The sequence below is a fragment of the Podarcis tiliguerta genome (genome assembly GCF_965153285.1).
Source record: "Podarcis tiliguerta genome assembly, chromosome: 3".
Lineage (NCBI taxonomy): Eukaryota > Metazoa > Chordata > Lepidosauria > Squamata > Lacertidae > Podarcis > Podarcis tiliguerta.
This window is the reverse complement of record NC_139536.1, coordinates 79,118,798-79,137,867: the sequence shown is the minus strand read 5'-3', so window position 1 is coordinate 79,137,867 and position 19,070 is coordinate 79,118,798. Positions and strand designations below refer to the sequence as shown.

At 46.4% G+C, this 19,070-nt stretch overlaps 2 protein-coding genes across 12 annotated transcripts in view; one reads left to right on the top strand and one right to left on the bottom strand.

The window, feature by feature from the left end:
• The window catches only part of UBE3D (ubiquitin protein ligase E3D), a 55,824-nt gene extending 39,984 nt beyond the window's left edge, over positions 1-15,840 (bottom strand). Inside the window, exons 1-6 of the mRNA XM_083431201.1 lie at positions 15,705-15,840; positions 12,956-13,155; positions 8,073-8,163; positions 4,692-4,926; positions 1,521-1,590; positions 298-367 (exon numbers count right to left, since the gene is read on the bottom strand). Of these exons, the coding sequence (XP_083287327.1) occupies positions 298-367; positions 1,521-1,590; positions 4,692-4,926; positions 8,073-8,163; positions 12,956-13,155; positions 15,705-15,769 (731 nt within the window). The 5' untranslated portion in view covers positions 15,770-15,840. The remainder of the gene's footprint in view (positions 1-297; positions 368-1,520; positions 1,591-4,691; positions 4,927-8,072; positions 8,164-12,955; positions 13,156-15,704) is intronic.
• Positions 1-19,070, top strand: part of DOP1A (DOP1 leucine zipper like protein A) — a 127,814-nt gene that overhangs the window by 56,399 nt on the left and 52,345 nt on the right. For 3 of the 11 annotated variants that reach the window (XM_083431108.1, XM_083431117.1, XM_083431112.1), the window contains exon 1: positions 16,081-16,218. The exons of 1 other annotated variant lie outside the window; for it this stretch is intronic. The gene's annotated coding sequence lies outside the window, so the exon portion shown is untranslated. Of the gene's footprint in view, positions 1-15,976; positions 16,219-16,561; positions 17,709-19,070 lie in introns of those variants that run through there. 7 more of the 11 variants (XM_083431116.1, XM_083431107.1, XM_083431114.1 and 4 more) reach the window with 6 other exon arrangements.

The following is a 19,070-nucleotide window of genomic DNA, read 5'->3' as shown; positions in this document are numbered from 1 at the left end:
GGAAGAAATATAAGCACCTTTTAAAAAGTTTGTGATGTTTGATGGCTACAGAGTACCATAGAAACTGGCACCTCTTAATCAGCCAGATGACTTCTGACTTCAAGAATTCCATTTCCTAATGCCACAGTCTAATTAACACTTCTTAGCAGGAGAAAGAACAGAAAAAGCAAGGAATGCACTTAATTAACATGGTTTCAAATACCATTAAATGTATGTTATATTTCATGAAATGTACAGGAAAAAATGAAACAAAGGCAGAACTGTTGAAAAGTTTAAAAATGCAGAATTCTTTCACACCTTGGTACCATGTCAAAACCTTCTTCAGATGGCTGAACAAACACTTCAGTGAAATAGTATTTTGTGGCACCTAGAAGTAAAAATAATATAAGTATCTGTACTATATTTACCAAATGCAGAATTAATCTCAGAGCTGAAGCCTTACTGAGTCACAGGCGTGGGACAAATAACTAATACATAAACCACACATATACTACAAGGAGAGGGAGTGTATTCAAATGGGAAGGGGGCTTCAGATGTAAACTGCCCTCTTGCTCAAAAAATTGCAACCATTTTGAGTCTGTCCATAGATCTGGATCAAGCTTTGCCCACTAAAATTTCATGTCAGACTGCTGGAGTAGGGCTGACTAAAAACAACACATGACAAGCCTGACTGATAAACCACTGTTACCCCTGAGTATTTCAAGTTATTTAAAATATTCACATCCAAACTCTCTAATTTTTCAAGAACACTTTCAACAACAAAAAACAAAGAAGAAATCAAAACAGTTATCAAGGCATATTTAAAAATAGTAGCATGTTATATATTTGAAAAGGTCTTAAGTTTCATATATCCTCCCAAGCCAGCTGCTGCTGCAGACACCAGCAGCCATTTGAATTTTTGTAGATTATTTTTATACAAGTCCTGAACCACCTCATGCTCCATGTGATTCTCAACCATTAAAGGGTCTGTAGACCTGTAGTGCTTTACCTTTGCTTGCTTTTCTATTTTTATTTTATTTTAAATGTTTAACTAAGCCACAAATGAACAAATAAGTTACCAAAAAAAATACATTAAACTGGAGTTCATTTTGAAATAATTAATTTCATTTCCACACAGGACATTAAATGGGATTACTGGAGCCCAATAGCAGATTGATATTATTAAAAAAAACCTCTCCCAAACACTGGCCTGCAAACCTCTATGAATAATGGTGATATGTAACCGAACTTATCTGCACACGCAACTGGGCTTCTCCCCTTCGCTCATCCTCCTGAAAACTCTGCTTACCCCCAAAAAACTGCTCCAGAGTGTTGGAGGACCCTGCAGAGCAGATTTGGGCAGGGCAGGGAGAAGAGAAAACTAGTAGTGTCGTGCCACAGCCCAAGATTTCTATTCTACAAATGGGTGGCCATCACTGGATGTCACACAGTGTTTTTATAACTGGTGCAGCACACAAAAACATCCTCAAGCTGCAAGTGATTGAAACAGCCCAGGGATCCTTTGTTCACGTACTCCGTACCTGAGGAGTGAACCTCTCCCAACAATGTCTTGCAGCGTCTGCAAATTACTCTTCTATTTGCCTTTGAATTCTGTAGGGCAAAGAAGCAACATTTACAGACTGAGAGAGACTGACACACAAACACACACACACTTGAATTTTTAAAATGTTATGCCACAATCAAAGCAAAGGGTTAAGTTTATTAACTTCATAGGTTTCCTGTTCTAGCCAATGGCCATGACAAACATAAGGCAATAGCATTAATAATACAGAACATACACCCATAATTATAAACCATCATCCATTATGTAAGAAAGAGAAGTTACCAGACACACCAACAAACTCAAATCCAGCTTGATTTCACCTCTGAATCACCACAACAATTTATAGAGATTTTATCGAACTCCTTTATCCTGATTTATTTTGCAGTCAGCAAACAGAGGGTCACTCTGTGTTTTGCGAAGCTATTATTGTCACTCAAAAGAAATGGAACTATTTCTGCCTGGTGCACCTGCTTGCTTGTGTGAACAAAGGTTTCAGAAAGCTGTCTCTTGGGTCTCTATATAAGGGGCAGGCTAAGAGATAATGAGTGATGTCTTCCACCTGAGGTTGACCACAAATACAAAGACTTCTGGGCACAGGACCTTGTTGTAGTGGCCAAGTCTATTGAAACAACTTCACTCAAACTTTTGATTGCATTTTGCATCCCAGAACAAATGGCTTCATTTTGATTTCAAACCTCAGTTATCGTATTCACATTAAGGGAGACTATTGCCAATCCAGAAAGACTAATCACTCCAGTCAACCTTTTAAAAACTATTGCACTTGGTCCCAGCTGTTACAAATTTGTGTCAGGATCTGGCTTCCTCAACCTCGGCGCTCCAGATGTTTTTGGCCTACAACTCCCATGATCCCTAGCTAGAAGGACCGGTGGTCCAGGATGATGGGAATTGTAGTCTCAAAACATCTGGAGGGCCGAGGTTGAGGAAGCCTGGTCTAGACCACCCCAAAGACAGAACACAAGGGATCAGCTGTTAAACACATTGCAAGCATGGCACATGGGGATATAATTTCTCAGGATGCCATCCATCAGAGAGAGGACTTCCACTTGCATATTGGGACTTTCCTCCCTCTCCTTCCCCCCCACAACCCCCCCCAAATTGGAACAGGAAGGTCAGGAGGACCCCTAGAACGATGCACAGGGGCGGGGAGAGAAAGGGGGGGGGTTGTTCAATATGGCACTGAAATTCTTGTGCAGATTTCATAGAATTTCAGAGAATGGTAGAGTTGGAAGGGGCCCCAAAGATCATTTAGTCCAATTCCCTGCAATGAAGAAATATGCAGCTGTCTCATACGAGGGCTGAACTTGCAACCTTCACATTATCAGCACCATGTTCTAAGCAACGGAAACGTTTGGAAGAGTGCGATGCTGAATTCCACCCACATTGTTTAAGTCTGAAGACTTCTGCATGGGGTTTGCTATCATGACTTAAAAGAGTACTGATGCTGTAACTTAAAATGCTCAGGAACATAGGAAGCTTTACACATGAGAAAAGGAGTAGAAGCAATATTTATATAAAGGTAAAGGGACCCCTGACCATTAGGTCCAGTCGTGACCGACTATGGGGATGTGGCGCTCATCTCGCTTTATTGGCCGAGGGAGCCGGTGTACAGCTTCAGGGTCATGTGGCCAGCATGACTAAGCTGCTTCTGGCGAACCAGAGCAGCCCACGAAAACACCGTTTACCTTCCCGCTGGAGCGGTACCTATTTATCTACTTGCACTTTGATGTGCTTTCAAACTGCTAGGTTGGCAGGAGCAGGGACTGAGCAATGGCAGCTCACCCCGTCACAGGAATTCGAATGCCGACCTTCTGATTTGCAAGTCCTAGGCTCTGTGGCCACCCACAGCACCACCCACGTCCTAATATTTATATAGCCCTTCCTTAAATATTCAAAGCACTTAAGGGCAGCAATACTAACCCTACAAAGGTGGAAGTAAGCCCCAGTGAATTCAATGAGACTTACTTCTGTGCAGACAAGGCTAGGACTGCAGGAGATTCAAGGTTCCATTACTACACACCCAATGTATGTTTTCTCTTGCTTAGAAGTACATAAGGTAGCAGAAGAGGAACGAGCTGAGAGTGTTTTCACCGGTTTGGACAAAAGTGGCAATACTTTTTGCCACACAAATTAAATCAATGTATCTTGTGTTGACAACTTTCAGCTCCTGGCAATCTACTCTCTTAATATCTTTTTTGTGCTTCTGCTCCAAAAGGTCCTTGACATAGTCAAGAAGAAAATACTTCCCCCTAGAGACAGCTGCTAGAATGCTGTGTGACCTCAGGGTGTTTAAAAATTGTATTAAACGATGATTTGCAGAAGAGATGCCATGTGCTGGGTCCAGACAGAAAGAGAGAGGAAGAGAGAGGAAGGGGGGGGGGAGAATAAAGAAGGATCGGCTGCTACTTTGGCTTTTTTAACACACAAGTGCATACTTCAACAGCTCATTATTCAAAAATGTATTGCATGTCGAGTGTCAGAAGAATGAGTGAACTGCTCCACTGAAAAGTACTGCTTCAGGTGATGTGGAAGAGCCGTCCTATGGTGCACGCTCTCTCTCTCTCTCTCTCTCTCTCTCGCTTTCTCTCTGTGTGTGTGTGTGTGATGGTTGCTTCAAACATTACTTTAATATTACTTTTTAATATTACAATTACCAAGGCAATGTTCACCTGAACATGTGAAAGGCTAAGCCTAGGGATGGAGGCAGAGATTTTGAGATCTTGACATAATTAGCAGGAAGATCTGTAAACCCTGTGAAACCTTGGCCTGCCAGGGTTTCCAATCACAGGGACAGTTTAAGTACGTTTAATAGAGAGTGCTAATTGCAAAAATACGTAAAGAGAAGCTGGTTGCCTGTGCCTGTTTTCATTGCTGATACTAGGGAAACAAACCTGGGCTCTTATGCATGCTCTCTAATAGCTCAGTTGCTTAAGAGGATGGTGCTGATAACACCAAGGTCGCAGGTTCAATCCCCATAAGGGACAGCTGCATATTCCTGCATTGCAGATGGTTGGACTAGATGACCCTCAGGGTTCCTTCCAACTCAGATCTATGATTCTACCAATCCTCTAACAATCAAAACAAATGTCGAGTGTACGCTTGTCCATTATTATTTCTCCAGTGTACTCACCAGGACAGAGCCACTGCTTCTAGAAGGAGCACCCAGGGATTCTGAATAAGGGATTTCAGAACTTGGCCCAGTTGGCTCAGTTCCTGAACTAATCAGGAAATAATTGTGCCCAAGGAAACAGTCTCCATTTTGTGGCTGAAGCATGCTGTCGTTGAAGGGGTTGGGGTGACAACACCATTCCTCCACCAAATCCCCCCAGTTCTCACCGGGAAGGGAAAGAACTCTGAGAAACGTCCTGAAAGGGATGAAAGTGAAAGGGTTAGTTGTTATGACACAGACCAATTAGACTTAGTGTGTGGACAAGTCATTTTGATAAAGGAGGAGTCATCATGATGCCATCCAGATGTTCTTGGTCTATAAGCTGGCCTGGGCTGATGTTAGTTGGACTCCAACAACATCTGGAAGGCAACTCTGCCCTTGGCTAACACAGTTCAAGAAAGGTGAGATTGCCTATATAGGTTAGTAAGTAGATTCTGGATGGGAGTCACCTTCACTCCTGAAGGAAATGTTAATAGAAGAAAAGAAGCTCTTTTTGAACATGGGCAGAAGAACATACTAGTCAAAAGCTTAGAGATTAAGAAAACATTCTGGAAATGGTGGAGGCATTGCTGTGGGGAACTCAGTAGACTTAACATTATTTTATTTTCCTTCAAAAGTGCTGCTTAATGTGGTCATACAGGTAAGTGTATACAAAAACTAAAAATAAAGAAAAAACTTGACAGTCTGAGGAAGTTGGGAGGATAGGGTGGGAGAGAAAAATATATTAAACTTCATTAGCTCTTTCATAGTCAATAGGTGCCTTCTGAAATATTACATATTCTGGGTTGTATTCAATATAACACTTAAGTGAATGACATCAGAGCAAATATTTCTTCCCTTGCCTCCCTTCACATGCCTCCAAAATCTGTCTGGGGTTTTCCCCAACCCTCCAGAACAGTTGGGAATGGCACGGGGCAAGGAGAGGAGGGACTTACACAACCACAAAAAAGAGTGGAATACCACCCATTAATTCCAGCAGTGCCAACTGCACTATTAGAGCTTATTTTGTTTCTTCTTCTTCTTCTTCAGAGTCTTGCAAAATCCAGTCTGACCAGGGCAGTGGGTGGTGATGTAATGTAAACATTGCAAGCAAAGGCAGTTCTCTCATATCACTTCTGACACTCTGATCTTGTGCTAAAGGAGGAAGATTGCCTCCCCATCCCCACCCAACACTAAGCCATGGTTGAAACAATCATGGCTTAAAACTACATGCCACTGAATAGTCTTAGATTTCATGCAGCACAGATTGAGCCTGGCAAGAATGCAATTATTTGGCTGATATTCAGGAAGGAGTTAATGTAACAGTGTTTGGAGCAGAACTCCTGTGCCCCCGCCATCCTCTGCCTGATGAGCATCTACATAATAAGTTAGGTAGATGTTAATGACACATATCAAACCAGACTCGTATCAGACCTAAGAATGTACCTTATAGGTATACCAACACACACACACACACACACACACACAAAAGGCAGAGTGTGATAGTTACAAAACATTAATTTCAATGTCTTGTTTAATCCCTTCAGTACTTGCTTCTGCAATCTTGTGTAGCTTCTTTATTTTTGCAAAAAAGCATTTACAATCCATTTCTGTCAGACAGTAAAATAAAGCAAAAGGCACTCAATCCCGTGGATGTGCTTGGAACCTGGAGCAATATATTTCCCTAGCTTAATAACCGAGCCTTCTGTGTATGCTGGAAAAATAATACTCGACACAAAATGTAATGCAGTAAGCTGAAGCTTAAACAGATGACACCTGCATTTCATTTTTCAGCGTACCCGCACTGCAAATGTGCAGTGATATTTGGGATTAATGAGGAAGGGTCAACGTCAGAAAAGTTAGCAGAGGAAAATTAGTTTAAATGCCACTTGGCTCAGATCTCAATACTATGAAAAGCATTGTTCCCTTCCCTGCCAGTCATGTGCCAACGCAGCCTTGGTCGTACCCGATTAGGGAAAACCAGCCATGGCCTCTCAGCAAGCTATATGGAAGGAAGAAAGAAAAAAATCTCTCACTACCGTGATACCAAGAGAGCGGGGAACATAGGTCACACCCATATCGTACATTTTAAACATGATCATTATTTCCCCAAAGAATCCTGAGAACTGTAATTTGTTAAGGGTGCTGTGAGTTGTTAGGAGATCCCTGTTCCCTTCGCAGAGCAACAATTCCCAGAATTCCCTGGGAAGAAGGATTGTTGGGCCACCCTGAGAACTGTGGTTCTTTGAGGGGGATAGAGGTATCCTAACAACTCACAGGACTCTTCACAAACTACAGTTCCCTGGGTTCTTTGGGGGAAGCCATGGTTGTTTAAAGTGGTATAATTGTGTTTAAACGTATAGGGCAGATGTGGGCACACATGGGTAGTAAACAAAGCAATGCATGGCACTGCAATGGCCCGTGACTAAAAAACCAAGGAGGAAAAGTAGTCCAATAAGTACCATTATTGAGGTCAACTAAAAATCACGAAACAGCCAGCTAGCTTTCCAGAGCTGTTCCTTAGGCGTGAAGACGCGATTTGCTTATTTTGAAACCTTAATATCCTGCTCTTCAGCCAGAAGGCTCTCAGAGAGGTGGAGGATGATTGAAAATGTAACAAACAAAAAGAAATTGTGTTAAAATAAAACAATCAGGGGAAGAGAAGACAGGGAGAACAATGAGCTATTCATAACTGACACAGATTAGAAGGAAAAGTCATAAATTCCTAGATCTCCAAATCTCTGAAGCAGAGTCCTAACATGGGGGGTGAGTAACCTTTTTTCAGTCTGAGGGCCACATTTATTCCTGAGCAAACTTCTTGGGACCATATGCCAGTGGCGGTCAGAGCCAGAGCCATAAAGTGCAAGGAAGATAAATTTTACCTTTGTAAATTTGGCTAGTCTCAATTGTCCACCGACCCTCTCTATCGTCTATGCCAGGGTTTCCCAAACTTGGGTCTCCAGCTGTTGTTGGACTACAATTCCCATCATCCCTGACCACTGGTCCTGTTAGCTAGGGATGATGGGAGTTGTAGTCCAAAAAAACGGGAAACCCTGGTCTATGCAGACATGTAACAGGCACTATCAGAATTCAAAGATACATTCTACTCAGGCAAAGATTGGGAGTGCAAAATGGGGCCAGTGGGATGTGGGGAGAGATCCAGGAGCCAGAGAAAGAGAGGCCGAAGTTCCCCACCCCTGGCCTAACGACCTAACCCAATAATTTATTTTACCACTACAGCTACATGTTTTCCTGTCCTGATCAGTACAAACTAGTGTTCTCTAGAAGTCTTCACTTGTTCATTTAAGCTCTATGCAAACCCATTCATCCAGAGGCAAACTGTAATGGGAGTACAGCACTTACCGGTTGTTTATTACGCTCTCGCGGCAAGACTGGCAGTAAAAGGTACAATTCTTTTTGGTTTTAAGGATGTCGCCCAGAGCTGGTACCAGTTCTGAAAAGATATTGAATAATGCAATCCACATAACTTTAAGCATTAAAAAGCAAGCAATATTACCATCCAGATTCACCCCGGAAGACATTTAGAAACTGCAGGATGCAGAAGGGAAAATATACCACATTTCAAGTAGTTCAAACCTATCATACATGGTACAATGTATGGTGGACGCATATTATTTTTATCATAACACATAGTGGGCTGAAGATGACAAGCCTAATAGCCCAGCAAGCTTGTAGCAGAGATGAACCAGATTACGACATCTGGAGTTTTGTAGTTTAGAGGAAAGGGATGCGGGTGGCGCTGCGGGTTAAACCACAGAGCCTAGGACTTGCTGATCAGAAGGTCAGCGGTTCGAATCCCCGTGATGGGGTGAGCTCCTGTTGCTCAGTCCCTGCTCCTGCCAACCTAGCAGTTCAAAAGCACGTCAAAGTGCAAGTAGATGAATAGGTACCGCTCCGGCGGGAAGGTAAACAGAGTTTCCGTGCGCTGCTCTGGCTCGCCAGAAGCGGCTTAGTCATGCTGGCCACATGACCCGGAAGCAGTACACCGGCTCCCTCGGCCAATAAAGTGAGATGAGCGCCGCAACCCCAGAGTCGGTCATGACTGGACCTAATGGTCAGGGGTCCCTTTACCTTTACCTAGTTTAGAGGAAAGGCGAGTAAGACAAGACATGATAAAATTCTGCATGGTGCAGAGAAAGTGGACAGAGAAAAGTTTTTCTTCTTCTCTCATAATCCCAGCACTTGGGCTCATGAAGCTGCATGCTGGGAGACTCAGGACAGACAAAAGAAAGCACTCATAAAAGAAAGGTGCACAGCAGAACCATGGAATTCGCTCCCACAAGAGGTAGTGATGGCCACCAGTTTGGATGGTTTTAAAAGAGGACTGTATAAGTTCATGGAGGGTAAGGCCACCAATGGCTACTAGCCATAGTGGCTACTTTCCACCTTCAGTGTCGGAGGTGGCATGCCTCTGAATGCCAGTTACTGAGAACCACCGGGTGGGGGTGAATGCTGGCACTCAGGTTCTGCTTGTAGGCATCTGCTGGGCTACTATAAGAACAGGGTGCTGGAACAAGATGGATCCTTGTCCTGATTCAGCAGGTTTCTTATGTTCAGATCTGGCTTGTTGTCCACGCATTCAGCTACAGTAAAATACCTTTCTGTATTTTCTACCCAAGAGCATTCTGTCTGTGTTCCTTACTGCTGCTTAGATAAATACCGTATTTTTCGCCCTATAAGACGCACTTTTCCCCCTCCAAAAATGAAGGGGAAATGTGTGTGTGTCTTATGGGGCGAATGCAGGCTCCTTGGCTTCAGCGATAGCAACGCGAAGCCTCCAAAGCCTGCGCTCCAGAGGCTTCGTGTTGCTTCCGCTGGAGCCAGGAGAGTCTGCTCTTTGAGGCTGGCGGTGGGGGAAAGCAGCGCCTCCTCCATCGCCAGCCCCAGAGGATGGGGGGCAGTGGGAAGGCGCGCGACGCCTTCCCGCTACCCTCCAACCCGGCTTGGAGGCTGGCGGGGGAAAGGAGCGCCTCCCCCATCGTCAGCCCCAGAGGATGGGGGGCAGCAGGAAGGCGCGCGACGCCTTCCCGCTACCCTCCAACCCGGCTTGGAGGCTGGCGGGGGGGAAAGGAGCGCTTCCCCCGTCGCCAGCCCCAGAGGATGGGGGGCAGCAGGAAGGCGCGCGACGCCTTACCGCTACCCTCCAACCCGGCTTGGAGGCTGGCGGTGGGGAAAGCAACGCTTCCCCCATTGTCAGCCCCAGAGGATGGGGGGCAGCAGGAAGGCGCGCGACGCCTTCCCGCTACCCTCCAACCCGGCTTGGAGGCTGGCGGGGGGGAAAGGAGCGCCTCCTCCATCGCCAGCCCCAGAGGATGGGGGGCAGCAGGAAGGCGCGCGACGCCTTCCCGCTACCCTCCAACCCGGCTTGGAGGCTGGCGGGGGGGGGGGGGAAAGGAGCGCTTCCCCCATCGTCAGCCCCAGACGATGGGGGGCAGCAGGAAGGCGCGCGACGCCTTCCCCCTACTCTCCAACCCTCCTGTGGGCTTTTGCGGGAGATGGGGGAATTCCCCCACCTCCCACAAAAGCAGGCAAAAGCTGCGCGCTCTTTAAAGGGGCTCCGTGGCTTCTGCTGGCTTTTCTAGGAGGTGGGGGAATTCCCCCACTCGCAGAAAAGCCCGCAAGAGCCGCGCACCCTTTGAAGAGTGCGCCCCTCTTGGGGGCTTTTCCCCAAGGAGGGAGAAGGGACTGACTGGAGTCCGTCCCTTCTCCCTCCTGTGGGCTTTTGCGGGAGATTGGGGAATTCCCCCACCTCCCGCAAAAGGAGGCAAAAGCCGCACACTCTTTAAAGGGGTTCCCTGGCTTCTGCTGCCTTTTCTAGGAGGTGGGGGAATTCCCCCACCTCGTAGAAAAGCCAGCAGGAGCCACGAACCCTTTGAAGAGCGCGCCGCTCTTGGGGGCTTTTCCCCAAGGAGGGAGAAGGGACTGACTGGCTGAGTCCGTCCCTTCTCCCTCCTGTGGGCTTTTGCGGGAGATGGGGGAATTCCCCCACCTCCCGCAAAAGGAGGCAAAAGCCGCACACTCTTTAAAGGGGCTCCCTGGCTTCTGCTGCCTTTTCTAGGAGGTGGGGGAATTCCCCCATCTCCCGCAAAAGCCAGCAGGAGCCACGAACCCTTTGAAGAGCGCGCCACTCTTGGGGGCTTTTCCCCGAGGAGGGAGAAGGGACTGACTGGCTGAGTCCGTCCCTTCTCCCTCCTGTGGGCTTTTGCGGGAGATGGGGGAATTCCCCCACCTCCCGCAAAAGGAGGCAAAAGCCGCACACTCTTTAAAGGGGTTCCCTGGCTTCTGCTGCCTTTTCTAGGAGGTGGGGGAATTCCCCCATCTCCCGCAAAAGCCAGCAGGAGCCACGAACCCTTTGAAGAGCGCGCCACTCTTGGGGGCTTTTCCCCGAGGAGGGAGGAGGGACTGACTGGCTGAGTCCGTCCCTTCTCCCTCCTGTGGGCTTTTGCGGGAGATGGGGGAATTCCCCCACCTCCCGCAAAAGGAGGCAAAAGCCGCACACTCTTTAAAGGGGTTCCCTGGCTTCTGCTGCCTTTTCTAGGAGGTGGGGGAATTCCCCCATCTCCCGCAAAAGCCAGCAGGAGCCACGAACCCTTTGAAGAGCGCGCCGCTCTTGGGGGCTTTTCCCGAGGAGGGAGAAGGGACTGACTGGCCATTTCAGTCCCTTTTCCCTCCTGGTCGAAAAGCCCACAGGAGTCGCGCATGGCTCCAGTGGGCTTTTGGGGGAGGTGGGGGAATTCCTCCACCTCCCGCAAAAGCAGGGAGAAGGTCTTGGAGTAGCGCACAGGCTGCGTGCAGCCTGTCCGCTGCTCCCAGAGCTGCGGGGGGGAAATCATATTTTTTTCCTTGATTTCCCCCCCTGAAAACTAGGTGCGTCCTATGGGCCGGTGCGTCCAATAGGGCGAAAAATACGGTACATGAATCTGACATTTGGAACATTTTGTAAGTAAAGCATTTTAAAATTACTTAACAGTGTGTAGTCTGTTCATTGAAAGTGGAGTAGAAAGAGAGGAGTGTTGTTTACAAGTGGACTAAATGGGATAAAAGGGTCTAACCTATATTCCGCAACATGCAGCTGCTTGACTTTTGTAAAAGTAAACTTTGCTACTGGGGCTCTCTCCTGCTGAAGAGCAAGTTTAGCCCTGTGTTTTGAATCCAGACACCCAGCCATTTCTTTTGTTATTTACCCCACGTATGTGGGTCACCAGGATTATTTTTGTGGGCCTTGTTAAAATGGAATCTACTTAAAACATATCCCACTAATATACAACCAACTAACAAGATACTGTATTTTTCTGTGTATAAGACTGGGGTTTTTTTTTTACTTTACAATGATGTGAAAAACTGTGGGTTGTCTTATACACAGGGCAATCTATCCCCTATTTTTTTAAATTGGAGTCCCTAAAAATAGGGGGTATCTTATACATGGGGGTGTCTTATACACGCACTGCCAGAAGTAAATTAAAATAGTTCCCAATAATATTCAATATGCAACGGCTACCACCACAAAATTATATCATGCTAGCAAAGTGACATCATACAGCAGCAATGCAAAATCCACACTTACATGAAAGTAACAGTCCAAAGCTGAATATGCTTACTTATGTCCTATTCATTTAAGGGAGGCTTACTCCTAGATAAGTGGGTATAGAATTTCAGCCTAAATCCCATGGATTTCAGTGGGACTAAGCTAAGTTTAACTATGGGAATGTACTGTAGCCAACATTACTGAAGGAAAATAAAAATAATTCAAAGACATGGGGCATTGCGAACTGACAAAATTTCAGAAACAGCATTCAGTTCAACTTAGCGAAACACACAATCTGAGTGCAGACTTACATCTCAAAAGGACTCAAAAAACTAGGCAAGCTAATAGAAAATTCTTATTTTAGTCTTGCAATGCTACTTTGCCATGCATTCATTCTGCCTGTGAAGGGAGGTTTGTTACTAACTTTTGTTTTCATTAGGACACAGAAAAGGGAATAAATCCCGTTAAATCCAAGCTGGAGTTAACGAAAGAAAAAAAAGGGAAGCTGCCCACATTGTGAAGTCAGTTCAGGCAAATCTCACAGCTAAAAGTTAAACCATCCCCACATCTGACATTTCTTTTTTTGGTTCAATTGTCGTTTTTCTTGAAAACAAACTTAATCCTTCACAGTTTGATCTACTTGCTCTACAACTTTAGGCAGAACGCTGGTGATAAAAATACATATATAAGTGACTCTTACTTGTATTATTGAAACCTGCTTGAACTAGCAGTCTCATATGTAAGCCATCCCCAAGCACATACTGCAGTCCTCGACAGGAAGAAGGAACAATCCTGACCTCTGGTGGAAGGTTGATCGTCTTGCAGTGTTCATCATTTTTTATCTCTACCAATGACGGCATCACAGTAATATCCATGGGCCAGCTTTCTGGCTTTAGTTGGCTGAAGATGATTAAGAGAGACTGATTATTTTCCACTCAAAGCAGATTTTCAAGGACAAACTGATAGGCCTGGGAAAGCCTGGTTTTTTAATATGCCTTACATAAATGTACACAATGCAAATTAAAAAGAAGAAAGCAACCACAGACAATGTCTAACATTAACTGGGCAGACTGCCCCTTCCTCTTCTAACCCCACCTCCAGGCCATGCCATTCTCAAATCTGCTTCAGGGTGTTCCCAGAGGGCATTTGAGGGGCAAGCAGAGGGGAGGGGGAATCTGTTCTGCAAATGATGCCCATCCTGCTGGCAGACAAACACCACTGAATATCCCCAAATATATAATAAATCACCAAACAATGAAAAACCAGCCACACACACAATTAAATAACAATTGATTTGAACAGCAAAGTGAAAAATTCAATTTCTATTGTTTAACATACCCTTGGGTTCCATTAAATGCAACTCATTAAAATGCCTGGGAGAATAACAATTGTCTTAACCAGAGGTCTGAACGATAAATATTAAGAAGCAATTACATATCAGCGAGACACCGCACTTCTGAGAACACTTATCTCGGATTCCTCTTGCCTGCACTTAAGAGCACTTTAGTCGCTCGCTATTTGTGTGTATGTGTGGACAGAGTGCCACTAAAAACTCATTATGGCCACATAATGTGCCACATACCTTCTGCGATGCCATATCAGTTTCACAAGGCTTGCTAGCAGAAGTAGCTGGGAGGAGAGCCTGAGGGCAGAAAAGACTTGCAGCTCCCTGCAGGGTGCCCTGACAAGTCAGAAAGAAAACAGACACAACTGCCTACCTTGATGGGCCATCAGAATTTCCTACAAAGGGAGATGGCTAGCCACACAGGGACTATCTTGAGTCCTGGTTGAGCCAGAGAGAGAGAAAAACTAATGGAAGGAGTTTGAGGATCCAGGTTTCAAAAGGAGGTGGTGTGCAGACAGCGGTCACACCTAACTGACGTCCAGGCTGGGAAGCTGATCATAAGGAAGCTGGCTGCCCAGTGAGCTGTTGTCCTCAAAAGTTCTCTTCCTGTTGAAGCCACACGGGGGCTCCATCTGATCAGGGCCACTGTGCCAATGAAGGTCTGTTTACCAAACTCTTGGGGAATTTCTGAACCAGGGTTCCACATGAGCCCAGCATATGACATCACCAAAGAAGATGTTTACACCACAAACCTAAACTTGTCTTAATGTAGTTTCCCTGGTATTCTGATATCATGAACTTCCTGACCTTGCAATAAAGTCTCTAAAACCCACATGGCAAATTCTAGAGGAGTAGCCAGATTAGTTTACAGTGGAACCTCAGGTTGCGAACATGATCTGTGCTGGAGGCATGTTTGTAACCTGCAGCGCTGCATCTGCGCACGCGCATGATGTGATTCGGCGCTTCTGCGCATGCGCAAAGTGTGATTTAGTGCTTCTGCGCATGCGCCGAAACCCAGAAGTAACATGTTCTGGTACTTCCGGGTTTCGGCGCGTCCGTAACCTGAAAATGCGTAACCCAAAGTGTCTGTAACCCGAGGTACCACTGTGTTGTAGTACAACTTGCACCTTAAAATTTACAGAGCTTTGTGTCTTAAATGTGCATGGGTTGGAGACTATATCATCAGATATATGAAGGGCAGTCCTGAATTGGGAAGCACAATATATATTAAGGGGAATATAAATTGAGTGATTAATGAGCACAATAGCTGACCATACTGCATTCACTAGGCCTCATGGACAATGTGCACATAATCCTCTCACGAAGTGGGAATTATTCACATTTCTCAGGCAAAATGCATAATCCCCAACAGGTCTTAGGGAAGGTACATACCTTGACTGCATGATGTACATTATCTGGGAAATATGCACAGTCTATGGTCAACAGACATACTTAAGAAACATGCCTTTCTCCCTTATTTCTTGTTCAGAAATGTGCAATCTGCACTCCATGGGCAGCTTCAAGCCCACTGCCTAACCTGACATGACCCACAACTATCTTCCCACTGGCCAGCCAAGCAGCAGGAAGAAAGGGGAGGCACATTGATAAATATTTATTATTAATTAAATTCATATCCCAACCTTTCTGCAGAGCAGTGCCCTTTTCTGCAGTCCAGCGTCCTTTTTAACCACTCTCAGCTGTTCCCCAGACAGCTGATCAGCACAAAGCGGGCTGCAAGGAGTGAAAATTGTTACACTTTCCCTACCACAATTCTGAAGGGGAAAGCATAACATCAGTATGGGGCCAATCAACCTCATCGTCGTAGAGGCAGAGGAGGGGAGGTTTACCCAGCTGAAGGAAGGGGGAAAGCGGGCTGGGAGAGAAGGAGGTGAAGTACCTTTGATCCCCACCCATTGCCACTGCGGCCAAAACTAACCTAGATCTAATCGGTGTCTGGATAGGAGACTGCACAGAGACCCTACGGCGGCTGCCCTGAATTGCCTGGGAGAAAAGGAGGCTATCGCAAAATAGATCCCGGTACACATGTATTTGTGCACTTCTCTTAAAACGGGAAGGGGGCGTTGGAAAGAGTTAAAATAAATACCGGATAATCAGCAGCCCACTCTGCGTCCTCTGCCTGATTTCCAAAAACACTGCGACCTCGTCCATTAAGCCAGCGCGTGCCACGGAGATCCTGGGCTGGGGACATCCAAATATTGTATCCGCGGCGAAATTCAGACCTGCCCGGGGAGCGGACCCACGTGGGGAAGGAGGAGGGGAAACGCCAAACTCAGCCCAGGAAGCGCTTAAGCGAAACCGGCCTCTACCGGCAAAGAGAAAGTCTCCGTCTTCGCCACAGCGCCCTCTCCATCGCCAGGCAACCAGTGGCTGGCTTGAAGGAAATAGAAGAGCCGGCGTCCCTTTTTCCTGTGTGCAAACTTGTAGCTGCGATTGCTCACCCTCCAATTGCTCAGCTCCGAGGAAAGGATTTCTCAGGTTTTTCTCCAATTTCGAATTGAACGGGCTCAGGAAGGTTGCGTTTTTGGAATCGTTTGTGCGCCACGTGGCGCCATTTGGGACTGATAGCTCGGAGCAAGCCTAAGATGCCGCTTAAAATGGTGTGTGGATTTCTTAGTCTCGTTGCAAGCAAGTGTCCCATCTTGCAATCCAAAGAGGCCTTTTGTTTCTTTTAAAGGGCTCGGTCTTTTGACTATGATACTCTGGAGAGGGAAAAAAATCGCTGTGGCCTTGGGGGAGGGGATTGCAATCTAACTTAGAATTAAGTCCCATTGGATACCATTGGGCCTACTCAGAGGTTGGCGCATACAGGGTTCCAGGCTTACAATCAAAAAGGTTTATTGCCTTAAGGCCATAATACCAATTTCAAAATATCATTGCGGGCTTACAATGAAATCCTGTACGTGTATACTAGTACGGTTCCTTTGGAAAATTGCAGAACGCACAAAAAAGTACACATTTCCTACAAAGTGGTGCAAAACTTTTATGGGACTTACTCCCAGGTGTATGTGTATAGGATTGCAGCCTAAGCGTCCTTAGTGGGTAGCAGAGCCTTAAATTCACAAACTGCGTATTATTAGTGATGGCTGTTAAGCGAGATGGGGGACTCGCGGCCCTCCAAGTGCTGTAGAGCTGCAGCTCCCATCATGTCCCTGACCATCGGGCTGGTGGGAGTTGGAGTCGTCAGCGTTGGAGGCACACCCTGATGCAGAGCCTCCGGGTATGGAAGCTGCGTGCCTTCGACTACCAGAAGTCAAGGACAAACGCTTTTATGCTTCGGTTACGAGCTTCGGAAGTCGGGACCCAGGGGTAACTGGCTCGCTTCTGTTGGAGACAGATATACATTTAATTGCACCCTCTGAGACATTCGTCGTGTAACTAATGCGCGCAGGTAAACACAGAGAGGCGCTTTCTATTCCCTCACTTGGATTCCAGAACAGTGCAAGAATTGCCTTGTTCGCGTATACAGGGCCCATATATCTGCTGGTGGCAGAATTTCATTGTAATTCTCTTTTCCCCTTGATTTTAATCGCTTTCTGCGGGGTTTGTTGTCTGTTTGTTTGGCATGGGTGCAGCCAGGATTTTAGTGGGGGCAGGCTTTATGTGTGTGGGGGGGGGAGAGAACAGAGTTATCTGCGACAGAATTAGTAAAGTATATTTATTTATTTACTTGATTGGGAGGGGGCGCAGCTGCACCCCCCTGGCTATGCCCATGTTTTTTGGGTCGTTGTAAGTCGCTTTGGGGTTGCCCTGGGCAAGATAAAGCGGCCGACACATTTAATAAAGGCAGGTTTCCTCGAAGACAGACGCGTGGCCGAGGGGCTTTACTGCCCGGTTGGCAAATGCGGATACCGGGCCGCGGCCCGGAAAGATGCACGCGCAGCGCGGAGGGCGAACTCTCCTGCGCGCGCGGAAGCCGAGGCGAGGGGGGGATTCCAGCGGTGGAACGTTCTGGAGAGCCGGCAGGTGGCGCTGTTGCGCAAGGAGAAGCGAGGCGGAAGGAAGGCGGCCGCGCTGCATGCTGGGAGCTGTCAGTGCCCTCTCCGGTGTGTTTAGGCGGCGGGGGGCTCTTCCGGCTTGGGACGCCAAGGTAACCCTTTCCCCCTGCGACGCGCCCTCCCCCAACCCTTTTCTGCTTCCCCGCTTTTTCGGTGCCTGGTTGTGACGTGGGGGGGGGTATATAAGCATTAAGGTTTGGGGGGCAGGGTGGGGGCATCCCTTATTGGAGGGTCTCCTCCCTCTCCTCCTTGGGGGCGAGATTCAGAAGTATAGGGTGGATGGGGAGGGGTGCGTGGAGATGCCGCCTGGTCTTTTGTGTCTCCTAATATGCTTATGGGTCAGTTTCTCCTGTCTGCCACTAATGTTTCCTTCTATCTCCCGTTCCCTCATGACAGCCCCCCCTCCATGGGGTGGGGGCTGAAAATAAATGGAGCAGGGCCCATCAGAAAGAGCCATCATCATCATCATCATATCTTGTGCCTCTCTTGTTCCTCTCCCATCTTCATCAGATACAGTCACAAGGTGTTGATTAGTTCACCTTTGGTGTCCCCATTGCCAATGTCTTGGCCACCCTGGTTGTGTGAAGACGGGGGGGGGGGGGATTTCTCTTCCCTGACATCCTCTCAGTCTTCTTATATTTTGTTATGCAGGGGGTGGGGGTGGGGAGAGTGAGAATTCATCATCTGCCTGCTGCGCACACAACACACCTTTGCACTCTTGAGCTCATTTATTTTAAATAACAGCCACCTGTAGCTCTCTGCCCCGCCCCTTTAGAGTCTTGATACTGTTAAAAACTTCTGTTAAAGGATAAACTAATCCACTCTTCAGAATCATGCATCTCCAACCCGGGTTACTGTGAATAGCGAACAGGAGTTAATGGTTATTTGATTTAGCTGCTAGAGTATGATGTGACTTTCTAATAGTTGGCATTTTGCATTCTCTACTTTCATTCACTCGTTCAAGCTGCACACTTATAAAGGAGCAGGCTCAAATATAGTCAGACCTATTTCTGAGTAAACAAGCATAGGATTGTAGTCACCCTTTTCTTCGTGTCCCTTCTTCAAATTCAATCTGCTGCAGTTAAGTGTGGTTTTTTTGCTCATAAGGCAACACAGATTAGTAACCCCTTTCTACATTGCCTTCAAAGTCCACTTGCAAATCTGAGTAACTAATAAATTGGCTTTTTTCTGTTCTCTCTGTACTATGTTTATGTAGATTAGTAATTCTAAACTGCATTAGTAAGCAGTTTTCTTTGCCTCTTGTAAAGTGCAGTGGCTGACATGGTATCTACACATCTTCTATCTTCTGTCCCAAGGAGAGGCACTAGAAAGAAGCTCATGCATTGAGCCAGTGGTTTGTCCATTTGGATATCACTGAGCAGATTACTGTCTCCCACAATGCAATTTGTGGAAATAAGCACTTTCATGTTTGATGGGGCTTGTTCCTTGGTAAG